We start from the raw sequence: 20,889 nt of genomic DNA, 5'->3' as shown, positions 1-20,889 counted from the left end.
TCTCCTTTTCAATAACACACCCTCGCAAACTCTGAGATCTTTCCTGATTAAACATTGTGAGCTTCCTAGTTCTCTCCAATTCTGAATTTAAAGGAGCTCATTAGATATTAAAAATGTTAAATTAGACACCATAAGGAAGGAAAGAGGGAGAGATCCAACTATAAGTGACAAATAGGAAGCCCTCACATGTTTGAAGTATGGATGGAATGGATGGGTGGATAGATGATGGATGGATGGATGGATGGATGGATGGGCAGATGGATAATGGATGGATGGGTGAGTTAATGTCTTTCGCTGGTCTTATAAGCAAAGCAAATAATTGTTCAGTTACCAGAGATCAGAGTGTCAAGGAATCTTAAGTCTTGAAAGTGGGGTGAGTTGATGCTGAAGATAGTTGGACTGACTATACCTCTGAGTGCCCCCAACTTTGGGGATTTGTACTGCCTTTGAGAGAGTGGTACCTTAAGTCCTTGATTGAAGAATTCCATTGTTGCCTCTCTGGTTCTGAACTTGCACATGGGTTCCACATATGTCAAACACCAAGCCAGCAAAGTGTAAGGCTAAGAAGCCAAAGCAGCCCTTGACTTTCAGCCCACTGAACCACTCATTTTGATCTCTTCTGAGCTTCCTTCCCAACCATTTACCTACCCTAAAAGGAAAACTCCATGGTGGGAGCCTGTCTAAGAAATAGATTCCAGGAGGAGCCAATGGTCATGGGGAGAACTCAGGAGCCATGGAAACCGTCAGGAACTGGAGGCCATGGGCCAGAGAAGTCAGGCATTGGGGACCCTACCATAGACTGTTCCAGTCTCTGGCCCTGACTCTCATTTGTCATTTCATAATAAGAGCCTATCATTCTTTCCAATGATACATGATTCTCTTTGTTTGCATACATTACTTCTGCTAAAAAGAAAAAAAGTAAGACCTGAATATAGGAGGGGATTATTAGGGGTAGCAGAGCTGCTGCAGGGAAAACACGAGCTCAGCATCATCCTTTCCAATTGCTGCCAACCACACTTGGGAGGAACCGCTCTCAGGGAGGAGGCACTCAGATGGATGTTTCTGAGGATTCCATTCTCCTGGGTGCTCACCAAGAAAGCCAGGGGGTACCTAGAGCATCCAGCTCCTAAAGGAGGTGGGGCTTAAGTTGAGTTCACAGAATTTGCCAGGCAACAAGGGCCAGAGCATCCTGAGCAAGAACCAACTTCCTCCATCCAAGTCATGTTTTCACTAGTGGGTTGGGTCAAGAGGATCCCAGCCCTAGATCCCCCAATCCATAAACCCTGTTCTTGGACACATCCCTCAGCCTCTCCAAGCCCATTTCTCCCCCCTTGTCATATGAATCTGGGTGTTTGTTTGCAGAGCTTTTGTGAGAATTAAACGTGTGTGGCAGTATGGAAAACATTTTAAGAAATGTCACTTCCTTTTCTTCCTCGAAGCTACACGCCCAGCCTTGACATGTCACTAGCAGGAACATCAAAAGCATGACTGGGATTTGAGGACTGGAGGCTTTTTCTACCCAGCCATTCATAGTCTGTTTACTCCCAGGTGGCTTTCCCAAAACCCATCCTAACACACTCTCTGTGTAAGCTCCAGAGGAGAAGGAGAGGAGGGGCTAGCTTCAGAGATGTCACCAACAATGCAAGAAAAACAAAAGCCAACATCCAGGGTTGGTGAGATTGCTCAGTGGGTAGAGGTACTTGCTACTAAGCCTGACTACCCGAGTTTGAGCCCAGAATCCCACATGGTGGAAGGGAAGAATGTGCCTCTGGAAGTTGTCCTCTGACCTCCACATCTTCACTCATACGCTTGTGCGTGCACACACACATACACAGAGAGACACAGACATGCACACACGTATGTGTGCACACACAGAGAGATTAAACAAATATAATAAGAAATTTTTATTTCTTTATTTTTATTGATATGTATAGGTATTTCACCTCATGTATTTCTGTGCATGCAGTGCCCATGGAGACTAGAAGAGGGTGTCAGATCCCCTGGAACTGGGCTTTTAAAACAATATCCAGGCCTAGTCCTCATCATGGGACTCATAAGACCTGAGAATATGAGACCAAGTGTCACCTTCTATGGGGCTTGAGGGACAGGCTGCAATTAAATTATAGGAAAATCCTATAAAACGCTTTGGAATGTTTTATGAAGCTATCGATATTTCCACCAGAATGGAGCACACGGGAGGCAGTGGACAGGGGTGAACTGAGTGTGGGAAGATCTCACTTATCCCCGCTAGTGACCGATCAAGACTGATGAGGGCTCAGAAGCAGCTCTCCAAAAAAAAGACAGTATGGTCTCACTTTTATGGCACCCTCGGAGAAAGAGTGTTATCTTGAATGTGTGTGTGTGTGTGTGTGTGTGTGTGTGTGTGTGTGTGTGTGCACTCAAGCACAAATATGAGTGTGGGTGTATGTGTGGGTGAGTGGGTGGGTGCATGATTATGGAGGATGTGCATTGTGGGTATGTGTGTATGCAGACAAGTAGGGGTGGGTGGGGGTGTATGTGTGTGCACACACATAAGTGTGCATGGGTGTGGATGTATGTGTGGGTGAGCGGCTGGGTGCATGGGTGTGGAGGTATGTACATGGATGTGGAAGTGTACATGGGTGTGTGTTTGTTTGTGTGTGTGTGTGTGTTATTTCTTCAGGGTTGGCACCAAAAGTCAGACTTGGGGTCATTAGTCTTTGGGAGAGTAATGCCCTTTGGGTAGCTCAACACTGATGCTCTGCCCTTCTGCCTTGGGAAACAGAAATGCACCTCAAATTCTATTTACAGTGCTACTACATTCATGGACCCCAAGTTTACAGTACCTTTTCATCAAAATTAAAGCACTTTCCTTTTTTTAAGACTTATTTTGGTCTTTATATGTTTGTTTGTATATGAGTAGGTGTGTGCAGTGCTGGTAGAGGCCAGAAGAAGGTGTCAGGTCGCCCTGAAGCTGAAGACACAGGTGGTTGTGAGCTGCCATGTGGGTGTTGGGAATTAAACCTGGGTCCTCTAGAAGAGCAGTCAGTGCTCTTAACCACTGAGCCATCTCCCCAACCCCTAAAAGACTTCCTATTGAAATATTTTTTAATGGAATATTCCTTACCTACACCTGCCCAGTGTCCTAACAGCTTTTCCAGGTGTGAACAAAGCTAAACTTTACAATAGGAGAAAGCAGGTGAAGAAAACCTCGGCTGAACCTGCCTGGGCCGCATGAGTCTCCTGTATCCCAGCATGACCTCAAACTCCACAGCTATGAATGACCTTGAACTTCTCTTTTTACACTTATTTATTTACAATGTGGAGGAGTAAACTGGCTGTGTCAGTACATACCTTTAATCCCAGCAGAGGCAGAGGCAGGTGGATCTCGAGTTCAAGGCCAGCCTGTCTACAGAGCGAGTTCCAGGACAGCCAATGCTACACAGGAAAGCTGTCTCAAAAAAACAAAAAATAGAAAGTTAATACAACAATATGTTAACAGGAAGCTAAAAACAGGGAACTGAGGAGATGGCTCAGCCGGTAAAGGTGCTCACCATCAAGCCTGGTGACCTGAGTCCAATCCCCTGGACCCATACGGTGGAAGGAGATGGTAACTCCCACAAGGTGTCCTCGGACCATCACATGTGTGCTGCACACACACAAGAAAGAGGAAAGAAAGGAAGGAAGGAAGGAAGGAAGGAAGGAAGGAAGGAAGGAAGGAAGGAACAAACGAACGAAGAAAGAAGTGTTTAGATTTTAAAGAACAAGAAAACAGATCTATTACATTAGTCGTTGAAATTTATTTTTTAATTTTTTTTGGTTGTTGTTTTGTTTGTTTGTTGTTTTAAGACAGAGTCATGTTCTGCAGTCCTGACCCAATATCTGCTATGTAACCCATGTTGGCCTCAAATTTATGGCAGTACTGCCTCAACCTCATATGCTGAAATTACAGGCATGAGCCACCATGTCTGGCTAAAATTCCTTCAAAATAAAACATTTGTTCTAAAGTTCAGATTTATGTATACTTAGCTGAGGACAGAAAGGAGTGATTGTTGGTTTCCTGGTGCCCAGGCACACCAGGGGAGGCAGGCACACTCAGCCTCTTCCAGGATAGGTTTTGGAGCCCACGAGCCGTAAGCACCCAAGTCCTCTGAGAGTTGGCACCCAGAGCCTAACCCCACCCCCACTGCTGTCTTGGGGCTGCAGGACTACAGGGTCAACATCTTCCTGAGGCAGCAGTGGAATGACCCCCGTCTGGCCTACAATGAGTACCCTGACGACTCCCTGGACCTTGACCCGTCCATGTTGGATTCCATCTGGAAGCCTGACCTGTTCTTTGCCAACGAAAAGGGAGCCCACTTCCATGAGATCACCACTGACAACAAATTGCTGAGAATCTCCCGGAATGGCAATGTCCTCTACAGCATCAGGTGAGCTCTGGAACCAATGATAGGCACAGAGAGAGGGTGGGACAAAGGCTTGTGAGAGAAGGTGGCGTTTAAGTCACCCTGTGTTTCAACAAAAAGGCAAAATAGACTTCTCAGACAGGATCGGTAGCAAGTCTAGAGGAACAAAGCTTGCCAAGACACAGCAGCTTGGCGGTAAATGGGACTACCGGGTAAATGGCACATTCCACGAGAATGAGCCAGGATTGCTGCCTCCCTGCCCTAAATCCCACTTGCCTTGTATTAAACCTTGGGAGACAGGACCTCTCCCGTGCCTGTAGCCTATAGACATTAGTTAAGTGCTAAACTTTCAGAGTGTCCTGTGACACCTGCTCCCTGTCCCCTACACACACACATACACACACACACACACACACACACACACACACACCTCTAGTCCCTACTCTCCTCCCCCAGGGCACAGGGACAATGGACAACGCAAATGGAAAAATAGGCTCACGCTCACAGCACTGGCATCTTGGAGAACGTACCATGCAGAGCTCTGCTTATGTATTTTATCATTATATAACTCATGAGTTAGGTTTGATGATCCCATTATATACATCAGAAAAGTACGGATGTGGAAACTTAGGAAACCTTCCCAAGTTTTCGTGGTTCCTGTCAGAAAGTAAGTTCTGATAGGGTACTAGTGTGGGTCCCATGCCCACTGGAGAATTAAAAGAGCCGCAGCTTTCCACCTGGGTCCCAGGACTTCTGAAGAATCAGAACGGCCATGGGCCACCGCTTAACATCTGCACATCAATACATGATAATGAACGGATGTGTTCTGACTTAAAGGAGCTTCAGAGAGCTAAGTGACCATCCCTTCTACCTTCAGTTCCTCAGTGGGAGAGAAGTCTCACCTCCTATTCAGAGAGGAGCCTTCAATATCCAGGATGGGGCAGGCTGGAAAGGGCAGAGGCTGGGCTGATCCTGACCCTCAGAGGGGAGTGGGCTCAGTACCCCCACAGTCTGTGGGGAAGGGACGTGGAACCCTCACCACCCTGCGGATTGACTTCACCCTAGCAGCCACATTTAGATGAAGAATGACACGGGTCTCGGAGTCAGCCACCAACGCCCCCCCCCCCCCCGTGGGTTGCTGGAGGGAGGGTCACCTCTGTCTGGAAGTCTCTGCTGCCAGGACAGTTTCATGTCTCTGGGAAGCAGAGTCCCGGTGCAACCTGACAGAAGGACAGGTCAGCAGAAAGCAATGGTCCCAAGGTCATTCCGCATCTGGAAATTAACCCGGTCTGACAGCTGCCCGGCTTCGGAGCTTTTATCTTCAGAAATGGGCCTCGCTCATTTTCTCTTCACTCCCCCCGCCCCTTCGCTTCATCCCTTCTCCTCCCTCTTCCTCCCTATCCCCCTCCTTTTTTTTTTTAATGTCCTTGGAGGACATCCACACACCTGTGGTGTGAGCCGGAAAGGGACATTCACCAAGGGCCAGGTGTGCAGCTGCGGTGGTAGTGGCTATGTTCTATGGGGACATCTCTAACTGGGTACCTCAAAGAAGTAGAGCTGACCTCAGGACAGCAGGGAGTTATGTCCACCAATCCCAGAATCAGCTACCAGCCTGGGGTGTCACTGAAGGGGTTCCCTCTGGCTCTGGGGCTGCAGCTTTTATAAGGGTTGCACACCCCCAAAATAAATAACTGGCCCACTGCTCTTCATCTGTCCCTACCTGAACCCACAGATGTGAGTCAGCTGTGTGGGAAGAGTCAGCGGTGGGGGAAGGGGGACTCACTTTTGACAGGCCCCGTGTGTGGCTGGAAGCAGCTGAGAGCCATGTGCAGCACTTACTGCTAAAGCATAGGAACACCTGGGGCTGGGGACTCAATGGAGAACCTGAAGGAAGAACTGGCGTAGGGCAGCATCTGGCACCCCAGCAACCTGCTAAAACAGAGGTCTCTAGCGTCCAAGAAAGTTTCAGAGAAATCCAGAAGTCCCTCTGACTCTGGCCACCTCCTTTCCATCACCAAGCCTCCTCTGCCATCCCAGGAATTTGGAAATGTGAACACATTTCTTCTCTAAGCACTGGTCCTCGGGTCTCCGGTCCCCACCCTAAAACAATGATTTCAACTGGCAAAAGCATGGAGGCACAGACTCCTTAAGTGTGGTCCCCATATCAGCCCAGTCCCTTCTCTTCTCAGAATCACCTTGACGCTGGCCTGCCCCATGGACCTGAAGAACTTCCCGATGGACGTACAGACATGTATCATGCAACTGGAAAGCTGTGAGTTCCTTGCCAGAATCGTTTTTAGGTTTTTGTTTTGTCTTGTTTTTTAAAGGAACCAGGCCCCTATGTACCCATTGCTAGGTGGGAGGGCTGGGGAATGAATTTCAACAATTCGCCTCCTATACAAGGGAGGTAAAGAAGAAAAGGCAGTGGGATCCCCTGACCTCCACCATGATCTGAGGCTTCATCAAGCCTTCAGCCCTAAGTGTAACACAGAGACCTTGCTGACTGTTCCTTCTCCCGATCCCTCCCAGTTGGATACACCATGAATGACCTCATCTTTGAGTGGCAGGAGCAGGGGGCGGTGCAGGTGGCAGACGGACTGACCCTGCCTCAGTTTATCCTGAAAGAGGAGAAGGACCTGAGATACTGCACCAAGCACTACAACACAGGTGGGTGCCAGAGACTGTCATGCCATCCCCAGGGCATCTCAGACACCATTCAGTCGCAGAACTGCGTGGTCTGTGTTTATCACCTGGTGGTTAATGGAATAGGTTTGGACAAAAAAAAATGCCAGTGAGATGTTATTTCTGTGAGTTCTGGGGATGTTAACATAAGCCCAGGCCACACCTAATTACAAAGGAAGCTAGTAAATACTCTTCATTCTGAGTAGGGGGTCCTGCCGCTGAGGCTAGGAGGAGGAGCTGGTAGACGGAGTGTGGGCTCTGCCACACAGAAACTTGTGTGCAGAAGTAAAGTGCTTGCCTTGGACCCAACCAAGCAAGAGGGAGCTGGGAGGTTCTCAATGGTAATCAGTAAACATTAAAAATTGGTTCATTCTCTGGGAGCCATGGTGAGTAGAGAAGGGGAACCCAGACACTTGGTCAGCTGTCTGTCATCCATGACGGGTCTAACCTTTGCTAGGAGAGACTGAATTCAGGAAGGAACTGGGATTAGACCATAAGACTATATATACCCCATCTCAGACAGGAAGCCAGCTCGTGTGAGCACTGTTGGGAGGGGCAAGAGGACGGGCATGCTAACTGGCATACTCGTAAGAAGCTGTGCCTGATCTTAGCTGAGCAGAGGGGAGGTGTGCCTGCTGTAGGAGAATGGCAGGTCCAGGCAGACAGGGGCGCAGGAGAAGCCACTGTAAGTGGAAGCCCCTGTGAGAGACAGGCAGCCTGGGCTCTGGTCTGCCTAGGACAGCTTCAGCTTTCTGGGTCACTACACAGAAGTCTCCGGATGTCTGAAGATGTACTTGGCCCCTGAGTGTGCTGACTCTGAGATAACAGGACTCCCAGTGGGTCCAAATGACACAACAGATCCTCCCAAGCCACAGGCTTTACCAGTGTGCGGCATCTTCCTTTTTACCCCACTCTTTCCTGGGCTAGAATTGACTGACAAAATGTAATAGTGTATGTATTGAAGATGTACACCTTGATGCGCATGCGATCGACTGTAAAATGGAGACCACAATCAAGCCAATGGATATGTGCCACACCTCGTGCATGTGTGTGTACACACACGTACACCTAATATCCTCTTGGCAAAGGGCTGAAGGACTGTGTATATGGATCAGGGCCAGGAACACAGTACAACATCTCCAGAGTTTAATAATCTTGCATGACTGAGTCTTTGCACCCTTTGACCACTATCTCACTTAAACTCCACCATTCCACCTTCCGCTTCTGTGAGTTTGCTTGCCACAGACCTTATGCATAACTGAAATGAAAAAGTACTTGTCTTTGTAGCTGGCTCACTTCACTTGGTAGGAAAGGGCCTGCCAATTCCATTCATATATTTGAAAATGGCAGGATCTATCTATCTATCTATCTATCTATCTATCTATCTATCTATCTATCTCGTGTGTGTATATACAAATATGTGTTACTATGCTTGTACACAAAGAAGTCAGAGGATGGCAGGTACCTTCCTCTATCACTCTCTGCTTTCTTTTTAAACTGGGACTAATGTTTGGGGTAGACTGGCTGGCAGAAAGCTCCTGGGATTCACCTGCCTCCTCCCCAGCACTGGGATTACAGCTGCTCACCCAAACAAGAATTTTACCCAATAAGCCATCTCCTCTGCCCAATTTTCTTATTTTTAAGACTAATACTCTATTATTTTTCTCTTCTCATCCATTGCCTCCTGATGCAACAATAACCTTTTATATATCCATCTAGAAAGTAAAGGAAGGATTTCAGAGACGTGATTGTTCTGTGCCTGCAACAGCATTACTGACAGCAGCCAAGAGGTGGAAAGAGGCGGATGGGCAGGGAACCTTCCCTCTCCTTCCCTCCTCCACTCTACACCTTTACGGTCTTGGATCAAGCCCTCTGGGGACAGAGGTGGAAGATGGACAGGGCACTGATCACATGGAGCCCCATGAAATCTCCTGGTCCCCAGCTTCAGTAGACAGGAACTTAGACCCTTCCCTGGGACAGGCATGGTCCCAGTTCCAGTAATATATGAGTGAAAAGAGACAAAAGGCTGGCCCAGTCCAGTGCCAAAGATCGAAAGAGAGAGACTGGCTGACTCACTTACTCACTCACCAGCGGTTCTGTGACTTCAAGGCTTGGGTGATCTCATGAGCAGAACTGAGAACACACCAAGGAAAGGAGCCTTCTGCCACTTTGTGGATAAGTGTTCCTGCGAGAGGAAAGGCGTTTCCTGGGCTGAGGGAAGGAAGAGGAGCAAAGATATCGGCAAGATCAGAGTTCAGAAGGGTAACGGAGTAGGCAGGCGTGCTCCAGACAAGGACAGGGGACAGAGAGTGGCCATTAGGGTAATGGAAGAGGGAAATTGCTAGAAATACAGGCCAGAGGTCAACAGGGCAGGACAGTCTACAGAGTTTGAACTCCCTGTAGAGGACAGGAAATGTTTCATATAAGAAAAGAAGGAGCAAACAAAGGGATTCTTAAGCGGCGTTGGGATTAAGTCATTTTAAAACCCAAGAGTTAACAGAAAGAAATGTTTAGGAAGAAATAAAGATGTCCAAGAGTGTGGGTATGAACATCTCAAATAAGAGTCATCAAACAAAAGGTTTACAAGAAGTGATAGAATTGAGTCATGTTTGGGGACACCAGAGCAGAAGGGTCTGGAAACTCCACCTGTACTCTCTCTTAGCAAACAAATGGTGGTGGTGGTGGTGATAGTGATGGTGGTGGTGGTGGTGATGGTGGTGGTAGTGGCGGAGGCAGTGGTGAGTGTGACAATGACGGTGAAGATAATTAAAATGATGAAAATGATGAAGATGGCAATTAAGCTGATCCCAGTGATGGTGGCAGTGATGAAGATGGTAATGACTCTAAAAGGACAATGGTGATCGAGATGACAGTGATAATGACGTTGGGGATGGTGATAGTTATAATGATGACAGTGGTCATGATGGTGGTGGCAAATGAGGCTGCTGAGTACCCACGATGTGTGAGGACTGTCAGAGTTCTTCATAAGCACCATCTCATTTCAGCCCACTAAAACCACAAGAGCCGCTATGTGAGGGCCGGCAAGAGGATTCCAAGGGTAAAGCGCTTGCCACTAAGCCTGGCAACCGTAGGTTGCTCCTCGGGAGCCACATGGTGGAAGGATAAGCTCCCACAAGCTGTTCTCTGACCTCCACACAAGGGCCGTGGTATGGCAAGCCCGCTTGTGCATACACACCCCACAAATGAATAAATAAATGTAAATTTTTAAAAAGGGTCACCATATGAAGTATGTATTGTTCATCCTTTAGTGTTCCCAGGAGGTTGTCTCCAGGACCCCCTCAGATACCTAGAGGCAAAAATGCCAAAGATGCTCAAGCCCCCTTGGTAGAGTGGGGGAGTGTCTGAATATAACATACACACATCTTTCTGCACACATTATCTTTGGGTGACTGACAATACCTAACTCAGCATAAATGCTGTGTACACAGATGTTCGCCTGTTGTCTGAGGTGTGATAACAGGAACAAAGCCTGCATACATTCAGAGGAGATGAACTTCTGAATATTTATTTCTACTTGCACTTGGCTAAAACCATGGATGTAGAACCCACGGATGTGGAGGGTCAACTGTATTACACCATTTACCCTAGGTGAGGAAACTGAGGCCCAGCACAATTCAAGCACTTGCCTATGAGTACAGACAACATGGGGCTCAATCAGGACTCCAGTCAAGCTGACCCTAATACCGCTGCTACTCTCTAGCATGTTCCATGGCTCCTTTGCTGTCATTCCTTGCAGGTAAATTCACCTGCATTGAGGCCCGATTCCACCTGGAGCGGCAGATGGGCTACTACCTGATCCAGATGTACATCCCCAGCCTGCTTATCGTCATCCTGTCCTGGATCTCCTTCTGGATCAACATGGATGCTGCACCAGCTCGTGTGGGGCTGGGCATCACCACTGTGCTCACCATGACCACCCAGAGCTCTGGCTCCCGAGCCTCCCTACCCAAGGTGAGTGGCACCATTGTAGAGTACTGAACCCTAGACTAGAGAAGAAGCCAGCATCCCTCATCCCTGCCTGAGACATGAGGAGCATATAATGTGTCACCATGTATATACATGCTGTGTGTAGCATTGTTTCCAGAAGTCTCTGTCTGGATCACAGTTTCTAGGTTCTTAGCATCTTATTCAAAGAATTAGAGGGTGAGGGAAGATGAATACAGTTTGTGAAATAGTAGGAAAACTTATTCGTAAGTAAATCCAGAATATAAATTAGGTACCCTGCCAAAGAGAGCAGCAGCAGGCCACCGGAGTGAGAGAGGGCTCAAGGGTCCAGTCACTGTGTGGGACTTCTTTTTACGGGTCCTGAAGGAAGGAGGGACTGATGGCTAATGAATATGATCTGGGTGGTTCTCTATTGTGATTGACAGATTCGAGTTATATAAGCTTTATTGTGCATGCTTCTTTTCCATGATGCATCTGATTTTAATCACATGTACACCCAATTATGTAGAGGTATAAAACAGTAAATAAGGGTCAGGGTACGGTGGCACACGCCTTTAATCCCAGCAGATTGGCAAGCAGGAGCAGGTAGATCTCTAAGGTCAGGCCAACCTGATCTACATAGTGAGTTCCCTACTAGCCAGGACTACATAACGATCCCCTGTCTCAAAACAAAGAACAACAGCAACAAAAGATGGTAAAGAAAGAATTTTCCCTACCAGTTTGTTCACGCTTCCAAAACCAAATCAGACTGGATCAGCCCCCTCCTTCCTATACCCAGATACATCCAGGAAAATATTTGAATAGAAACTATCCACAAAGGGCAAGTTCTTCATGGCCGTTATCCATTGTCCACAGTGGGCACACAGCATGATGCAGGCCCAGTTTCTGCTCCACTTACTCTAACTGTCCACGGCAATTCCCACTCTGTCTGCTAGCACCAGACACAGCACTGTGCTCTGCTGTTCACACCAGGCCCATGCTGGTGATAAACAGTGTCTGCACCGTTTCCAGTCGGGACCACACATGGCTTCTGCTTTCACACAGGGACTCCGAAATCTCTATATAAGGAGATTGATAGATACAGAAATAGCCACATAGTATAGAAAGATGCTATTTGTAGATAAGGTAGACAGATGTATTAGATGGCATACATGTATACATAAATACATTCGTGCATGCATACATACATACATACATACATACATACATAGACACTTCTAGCTAGCATTAACTATCAACTCAATACAACCTAGAGTCATCTAAGGGAGTCTCAACTGAGGGGTTGCACAGATCACATTGGTCTGTGGGCATGTCTATGGAGGGATTGTCTTAATTGTTAATTGATGTAGGAAATGCCAGCCCACTGTGGGCAGGGCCATCCCTATGTAGGTGAGCCAGAGCTATATAAGAAAGCTAGCTGAGCACAAGTGAGCAGAGAGGAAGCCAGCAGCAAGTAAGAGTCTTCCGTGGTCTCTGCTTCGAGGATCACTCTGAGTTCCCACCCTGATTTCCCTCAGTAATGAAATGTGACCTGGAAGTGTCATTCAAATAAGTCGTTTCCTCCTCTGGTAGCTATGGGTCAGAGCATTTGTCCCAGCAACAAAAAAAAAACAAGAACAGATAGATAGATAGATAGATAGATAGATAGATAGATAGATACATGCATACATACATACATACATGACAGATGAGTAGACAGCTGTCTACTCATTATAGAACATTATAGGAGGACATTATAGAAGATCAATGATATATAGATAGATGATAGGTTATTAATAGATTAAGAGATATTGAGAGCTGATTATTAAACAGATGATAGGCATAGGGTAGGTTATTGATCAATTATTCTACCTCTTTTTGCCTCTTCTGAGGCTCTAGTCATCATGTGTTGGTGGCTTTGGTGGTTTCCCATGAGTCTCTGTGCTATTTCCCATGAGTCTCTGTGGCTGTGCTCCTCTCCCCTCATTCCCCACCCCGCAGACTCATGATCTTGATGCTGCTGACTTCTCTCCAAGTTCTCTGGTTCTTTCTTCTACCTCCTCACACCCACTGCTGTCTCTCTAGTGAAATTCCCATCTTAATTATTGACTTTCAACATCAGAGTTTTCATTTGGCTCTCTTGTAATTTTTACCTTTTTACTAGTGTGTTCTGTGTGGTAAGAGAACGGTCTCAAATGTTCCTTTAGCTTCCTTGTGTTGTTTTTGTTTTATTTGAGACAGACCACTCTGTAGCCCAGGCTGGCCTTGAATACATGGCAATTCTCCACCCTCACCCTCCTTAGTCGCGGGACTAAAGATGTGTGCCACCACGCTCAAATTCCTATACACAGTTTCTTTCGATTGCTTGAATATATTTAAGATAACTAATTTAATGTCTTTGTCTACCCAGTATGATAGTGGCACACACGCCCTAAGCAGGCAGAGACGGGAGCATCAAGAGTTCTAAGTCATCCTCAGCTGTACAGCAAGTTCAAGGCCAGCTATATGATACCCTATCTTTAAGAATAATAAAATTAAAGGGACTAGATAGATGGTTTAGAGATTAAAACCACTCATTGATCTTGCAGAGGACCTTAGCTCAATTCCCTGCTCCCATAACACAGCTTCCTATATATCTAACCCCAAATGATCCGATGCCTCTAGCCTTTGGGCACATGCTCATACATAGACACAATACATACACATAACTAAAAATAAAATAAAATGTTAAGGCTGTTAAGTCTGATATCTGGTGTCCTCAGGTGCCACCTCTTTGACCCATATTCTTTTTTCCTGTAACTGGGTCATATTTTTCTGGTGGGAGAGTTATTTTTTGTTTTGAGTTGTTTGTTTGCTAGTTTTGCACACCTAATAAATCGCTCGTATTACATAATACAACATGGCCATTTTTGGAACTCAGGTTCTACCCCCTAAGGACTTGTTGTTGACATTTATTCTTTGTCCGAGCTGGTTCTGTGAACCCTGTATTCTGTGTTATGTCAACCATTGAAGTCTGGCTCACTCAGCCTGGTGGCCACACAAAAACCACAGATTTTTATGGAATGTCCCCATCTCCTCCTGAGAAAGTCTGCTAGAGTCAGCATTAGCCAGGCAGTGCACCACTTGGCTTCAGCTTTTACTTCCTGCTCGGGGTCAGGGTGTCCTGGGTTGTCCATGAGCACTCATAGATTAGCCTGCTGTGATGGCATCTCGTGACGTGGCTCACTTTCCTGAACTTTTTATTTGGCATTGCAAAGACTTGAACCCAGGCCCTTGAGCTTGCTGGGCAAGTGCCCCACTACTGAGCTCTCTCCCCAGTCCCCTCTTTCGTGTTTTTGATTAACCTATCTCTGCCTCAGTGCCTCCGATAGCAACTGCCACAAATTGTTTTCAACCAATGTCCCCCAGATTAAAAAGACACAAATGAAAACTGTTCCCAGGGCCCCCACTCCAAATCAGGTCAAAGAAAGGCAGCCAGTGAGCAGGCGTTCTAAGGGGACAGCAGAGGAGGCCAAAGGCAGAGGAGGGCAAGGCCCTGGGAACCAGAGTCAAGCAGCTCCTCTGCCCTCTCCATTGGCTGCCTGATGGTTGGTTATTACTGGGCTTTTCCGGCTGCTGATTTTCAAGGCTACTGTGGTCTGGAGGGTTAGGATGGGAGAAGAGCCAGTTAAAGCGCCCGAAGCCCCCAGGGGAAAGGAATCAGGGCACACAGACTCTCTACAGGGCAGATCACAGCCTCACTCTGAGTTCCACCAAAAGATGGAGATAATTGATATCCAACGGCCAATGGACAGACAAAAACAGTGCTGTGTATCCATACAATCGAATAGTATTAAGCCATAAAAATAAACTGTTGAGGTTGGACAGACAGCTCAGCAGTTAAGAGCACTTGCTTCTCTTGCTGAAGGCCGCCATTGGGTTCCCAGCACCAATGTAGGGCAGTGCATAAACCACCTGTAACTCCAGCTCTAGAGGGAACTGATGACCTCTTCTGGCCCCCACAGGCCCTGCACTCATGTACGTCTACACATACAAATGCAGGCATAGACATACAAATAAATATAAAATAAATACTTAAAAATAAATAGATGCAAATAAATCACCACTGTTGTACGTAGCAGTTAGATAAGCCTAAAAAATATTATAAGTGAGATAAACCAGGCATGGAAGGAGACATGTTGTAATATTATGTCATAATGGAATTCGGGAATGTTCAGAACAGAGAAACCACAGAAACGCAAAGCAGATTAGTTGATCTTCAGAGTTGGGGAAGCAGAGACGTGATGGGTAAAAGATACCAGCTTTCAATTGTTTTAAAGCAATGCTATGAACTTGCTAGTCTCTCCACAATCCAGCTGCTTTTGTTGTTGCTGTTGTTACTTTTTCGTTCATTGGACAGGGGGTGGCACATGTCAGCAACAGAGTCAGAGAACAATTTAGGAGAGTTGGTTCTTCACTTCCACCGCGTGGGTCCTGGGGTTTGAACTCAGGTCATCGGGCTTGTCAGCAAGTGCCCTTTTCCACTGAGCCATCTCTCAGCCATCAACTGCTTTCCTTGAATAAATTCCCTCAGGATGGCTATGAGACTTTGGTATTAATCAACAGAGGTCTGGGTCATGTGACTGTAGCAGTTTCTGCCAGTGCGGTCAATGATTCTGGAAGTGACAGTTTCTGAGGATCTGACAGTGCTGCTTGCTAACAGCCTCCTTTCATGCCAACGCTCAGTCCAGCATCCTCCCAAACTGGGATACGATGCTCCACTCCAGTGCGCCATCCTCCTCTCTTCCCTTCTCACATCGGCATCATATCTTTTCCCTGACATTCTGCCCAGCTTGTTCCATGTGCTTTCTCTATCTTCCTCTGCTCCTTCCATCCGAATATCCCAGCTGAAGAGCAGAGGGGAGTGAGGGAAGTTACTGAAGAGCAGGCAATGCCCCATAAAGACAATGGTACCAAACCCTATATGCCATATTCCTTTCCTATGCATACCATAATTTTGTCGACAATGTGTTCTGCTGTGGTGCTGGACAGATGGCTCAGGGGTTAAGGGTGCTTGCTGCTCTTGCAGAGGACCCACGTTCAGTTCCCAGAACCACACTGGGCAGCTCACAACTGTCTATAACTCCAGCTCCGGAAGATCTGATGACCTCATCTTGTCTCTGCAGATGCTATACTCACATGCATATATACACTGAAACGTATAATTTAAAAATAAAAATTTTAAATGTATCCTTAGGCTGGAGAGGTGGCCCAGTGGTTAAGAGTACTGACTGCTTTTCTAGAGGACCCAGGTTCAATTCCCAACACCCACATGGTGGTAGCTCATAACTTTCTGTAGCTGCAGTCCCAAGGGGTCCTGTGCCCTCTCTGGCCTCTTCAGGAACTGCAGGCATGTGGTACATACACACACACACACACACACACACACACACAGAGGCAAAATATCTATATATAAAAAACATAAAATAAAAAATAAACCTGTAAAATTAAAAAAAGGTTAGGATTTTCTTAAAAATGTGTTACTGATGTAGATCTTAGCAATGTCAACAAGAGGTACTTTCCATATTAAATTGAGAACTTTGCCGTTTTGTTTAAAAGACGCCTTTTGTAGCTTTTCTGATCATATCCAAATTCCCAACATCTCTGTGTTTGCACTCTGGAGCCATTATTAAGTAAATTAAGCTTTGGCCAGAGTCCATCTGATAATGCGCGTGGCCACACCGTGACTGATAGAAGGGTAGTGAACGCAGAGTGGATACGCTTGGGAGAGACTGGCTTATGTTATCGGCAGGACGGAGTAGGACAACGCGAGAGTTCATCGCACTGTTCAGAACAGGGCAGGACCTAAAGCTTACAAACTGCTTATTTCTGGAATCTTGCACCCACTATTTCCGGACCTTTTCCTCTCCCCTCACTTCCCCGTGCTTTCTCCCACCTTCGCTCCAGGTGTCCTATGTGAAAGCTATTGACATCTGGATGGCCGTTTGCCTGCTCTTCGTGTTCTCGGCTCTGCTGGAATATGCGGCCGTGAACTTTGTGTCCCGGCAACACAAGGAGCTGCTGCGATTTAGGAGGAAGCGGCGACATCACAAGGTAGGCCTTTGGGGCGTGGCCTAGGGAGGGGCAACTGGTGGACAGAGGAAGAGCTATGAGCAGTCCTGTGACCCTGGCTTCATTGGGCTGTCCCCAGGGGTAAGGCAAGTGAGAGTCAGGGGTCAACCCCTGAAAACCTTAACTTTTCCCCTTATGAATGAGACAGGAGCCTCTCTTTAACCACAGCAGCAGTGCTGTAGGGATTATCAAGTGGCACCAAGAAGCAAATGCCCACAGTCATGATGATAATCAGCTTCATCCTGTAGACAGGGCAGGCTGGGGCAGGCCTGCTGCTTGCTTTCTCAATGTGGCTTCAAGCTGGCCTGTCTCTGGGCTCAGTTTCATCATCATCTATAAAAACTGGCTTGGTAGGAGACTACGCTGAGGATGAAGTCAGAGGTTCCAAGGAAGCTTTAAACTTTCTTTGTCCCTACCTCACCAGAGTCAAGGATTAAAACTATTACACACACAGCTCCCCCTTAGTATGGTAAACATCGGCAAACATGATTCAGTTCATTCTCGCCAATCGACCACAGGACAATCTTCCTGGGGCCCAGACAGCGAGGTCTTTCTATGTCTGTACTGGAAAAGATTTGGCAGGCTGGATGGAGCCTCCTAGAAGGTTTAGCCCTTCCTACTGCCCTTTAGGAACCAAGTCCCTCCTTTGAAGTAGTAATCATCTGTAGGCAGAAGCAGGAGGATTGGGGGTTCAAGGTCAGCCTGGACTACAGCATAACACTGTCTCAAAAAAAAAGAGGGGGTCGGAGGTGTAGCTCTGTTGGCAGAGTGCTCACCTAGCATTTGTGAAGCCCCCAGTTCCATGCCTCACACTGCATAAATCCAGACGTGAGTGCACACCTATAATCCCAGTACTTGCAGGTAGGGGTAGGAGAATCAGAAGTTCAAAGTCATCCTTTGCTGTGTCAAGCTCAAGGTAAGCTTGAGCTACATGAGACCTTTTCTCAAAAAAAAAAAAAAAAAAAAAAAAAGTAAAATGAGGTGCAGTGATTTCCACCGTAATCCTAGCACTCTGAAAGCTGAGGCAGGAGGATCAAACATTCAAAGTTAAAAGCTAGGAAAGGTTTTCTGAATTAGGGAAAGCCTCCAGGCAGCTATAGGGAAGCCATCATCCAGACTGGGCAAAGACTTTCCACTGTGGCTGCTGTGGAGTCTCTATGCCCCTGTGAGTTCTGAAAGTAAGTCCAATAAAGTCATTGTTGACGTAAAGAGTTCAAGGCTACCCTTGGCTACAAGGAAAAAAAGGGAAGGAAGGAGATAAGGGAGAGACAGAAAGGGGTAGAAATGGATAAAAGGAAAGGGGTTGGAGAGCTGGCTCAGTGGTTAAGAACACAGTCTTAGCTGGGTGTTAGTGGTACACACCTTTAATCCCAGCACTTGGGATGCTGAGGCAGACAGATCTCTGTGAGTTCGAAGCCAGTCTGATCTACAGAGCAAGTTCCAGGACAGCCAGGACACAGAGAAACCCTGCCTCAGAAAACAAACAAACAGGGGCTGGAGAGATAGTTCAGTGGTTAAGAGTACTGGCTGCTCTTCCAGAGTTCCTGAGTTCAATTCCCAGCAGCTTATAATCATCTGTAATGACAGTTGGTACCCGGTGCCCTCTTCTGGCCTGCAGAAATACATGCAGGCAGAAAATTGTATAAATAATAAATAAATAAACATTTCATTAAAAAAAAAGAAAAGAAAAGAAAAGAAACAAAAAATAAAGAACATAAGACAGGTTCAGTTCTGAGGATACAAATGTTAATTCACAACCACTGGTAACTCCAGAATGCCTTTTTTGACCTCAGAGAACACTAGGCACATACATACTTGCAGGCATTCACACATACACATAAAATAATTTTTAATGGTTTGTTTACTTTTATTTTATGTACATTGATGTCTTGCCTGCATGCATGTCTTTGTGAGGGTGTCAGGTCTTGGAGTTACAGACAGTTGTGAGCTGCCATGTGGGTCCTGGGAATTGAACCCAGGTCCTCCAGAAGGGCAGTCAGTGCTGTTAACTGCTGAGTTATCTTGCCAGTCCCTAAAATAAAAAATTTTTAAGGAATAAAATATATAAAAAACCAATTGAGTCACAAACTTTTTGCATCACCTGAAACGCTTGCCACCTTTAACAAAATTGAGTACCCATCCCCATGTGTATCTACACAATGGAGCTGCCCTTAGGCAAAGCACACACCCTCCAGCTCACCCCAGACCCAGCTCACATCATCACTCCCCTTGTGTACAGATGAATTGATGTGAGCTCATTCACAAGGCTCTGCACTTGGTCCGAGCATCAGAAGCCAAGGTTGGTTAGTTGGGCCCAATGGAAGACCTCCCCATTGGCATCTGGGTGCGGCTTGACTGGAGTCCTGTTAGATCTGGGCTACAGAAACTTCCCTTGAGTAAGAAGCCTACGCAGGTTTTGGAGCTCTTGATGATGAGTGGCAAGGAACTAGCTCCAACCTGGGTTTCTCTAGGCCGATGATCTGGGCCAGGCTCTCCAAGTCCCACTGTTTTCCCACATTCCCAGTTGTTGTCTCATTTGCTGGGCAGAGAGCATCCAGTCTTCCAGGTCCCTGGCCCACCGCATTAGAAGGATCACTGGGGGGCTTCTGTGGGGACCCAGACTCGGCAAGAGCTCTGGATCCCTCCGGTGGGTTCGCTAGTCTATGTTTCATAGTCTGTCTCTTGCTCCATCCCCAAGTGTCTCCAGGAAGATGAACATTGCTTGTGCTGTCACCTGCTGGTTGTAGTCAGAATAGCAAGCCTTTTCCAGTTATTCTTAGGTATTTCTTTTCTCTAGCATACAAGGGGCCACTGTCTAGCTAGAAGGGGCCAAACCTCTTTCCCTACCAATGTGTAACAGATAGGAAGGTGGAACATAACTCTCCAGAAATGTCTAGGAAAGCTACTGTGGTGTTTCCCGTCCCAATAGAGCCCATAATATGCAGTGGGATTCGTGTGGTGGAGGGGCTCCTGTTTGTCTAGAGATGGTTGGTTCATTGTGTACAGGAAGCACTGACCATTTCCTGCAGTGTCATTCCAAGGTTTTCCTCTTATTTGTCTTTTGACACAGCTCATGTAGCCTTGAGTGTGTGTGTGTGTGTATGTGTATACACTCACAAGTATCCATGTATGTCTGCATGTGCAGAAATATAGAGATCAGAGAATAACGTGTAAGAATACATTCTTGGGCTGAAAAGATGGCTCAGCAGTTAAAAAGCACTGGCTGCTTTTCCAGAGGGCCTGGGTTCAATTCCCAGCACCCATGTGACAACTTATAACTGTCTGTAACTCCAGTCCCAGGGGATTTAATATACTGATACATTCACACCAATGCACATAAAATAAAGTTAAATAATATATGCATATATATTATTTAATCTATGCATATACATTATTTAATCTATGCGTATACATATTATTTTTAAAAATAATCCATGTTCTCCTATTGTATGAGTCCTGGGGATTGAACTCAGGTTTTCAGGCTTAGCAGCAAGCACTTTTACCCACTGAGTCATCTTATCAGCCCACACCTGTTTTGTTCATTTTTAAATCTTTTTAAAGTTTATTTATTTTATTTTATGTCTGTGAGTATTTTGCCTGTGTGTAGGTATGCTCCTGGTGCCAGAGGAGACCAAAAGAGGGCACTGAATCCTCTAGAACCGGAATTAGAGACAGTTGTGAGCCACTGTGCGGGTGCTGGGAACCAAACCCAGGTCCTCAGTGTTGCTCAGTGTTACAGGCCTTAGCTCTGAGGTAGGGCAGCAGA

At 46.5% G+C, this 20,889-nt stretch overlaps 1 protein-coding gene across 2 annotated transcripts in view; it reads left to right on the top strand.

Annotated features, from left to right (window-relative positions):
- Glra1 (glycine receptor alpha 1) overlaps window positions 1–20,889 on the top strand; it is an 81,896-nt gene that overhangs the window by 57,680 nt on the left and 3,327 nt on the right. For both annotated transcript variants that reach the window (XM_050157703.1, XM_050157702.1), the window contains exons 4-8: window positions 4,186–4,409; window positions 6,575–6,657; window positions 6,915–7,052; window positions 10,825–11,039; window positions 16,959–17,105. In XM_050157703.1, the coding sequence (XP_050013660.1) occupies window positions 4,186–4,409; window positions 6,575–6,657; window positions 6,915–7,052; window positions 10,825–11,039; window positions 16,959–17,105 (807 nt within the window). The remainder of the gene's footprint in view (window positions 1–4,185; window positions 4,410–6,574; window positions 6,658–6,914; window positions 7,053–10,824; window positions 11,040–16,958; window positions 17,106–20,889) is intronic.

Source organism: Alexandromys fortis, unplaced genomic scaffold (genome assembly GCF_014885135.2).
Source record: "Alexandromys fortis isolate MF-2015 unplaced genomic scaffold, M_Fortis_MF-2015_v1.1 scaffold_103, whole genome shotgun sequence".
Taxonomy (NCBI): Eukaryota; Metazoa; Chordata; class Mammalia; order Rodentia; family Cricetidae; genus Alexandromys; species Alexandromys fortis.
This window is presented reverse-complemented; position numbering and strand designations above follow the sequence as displayed.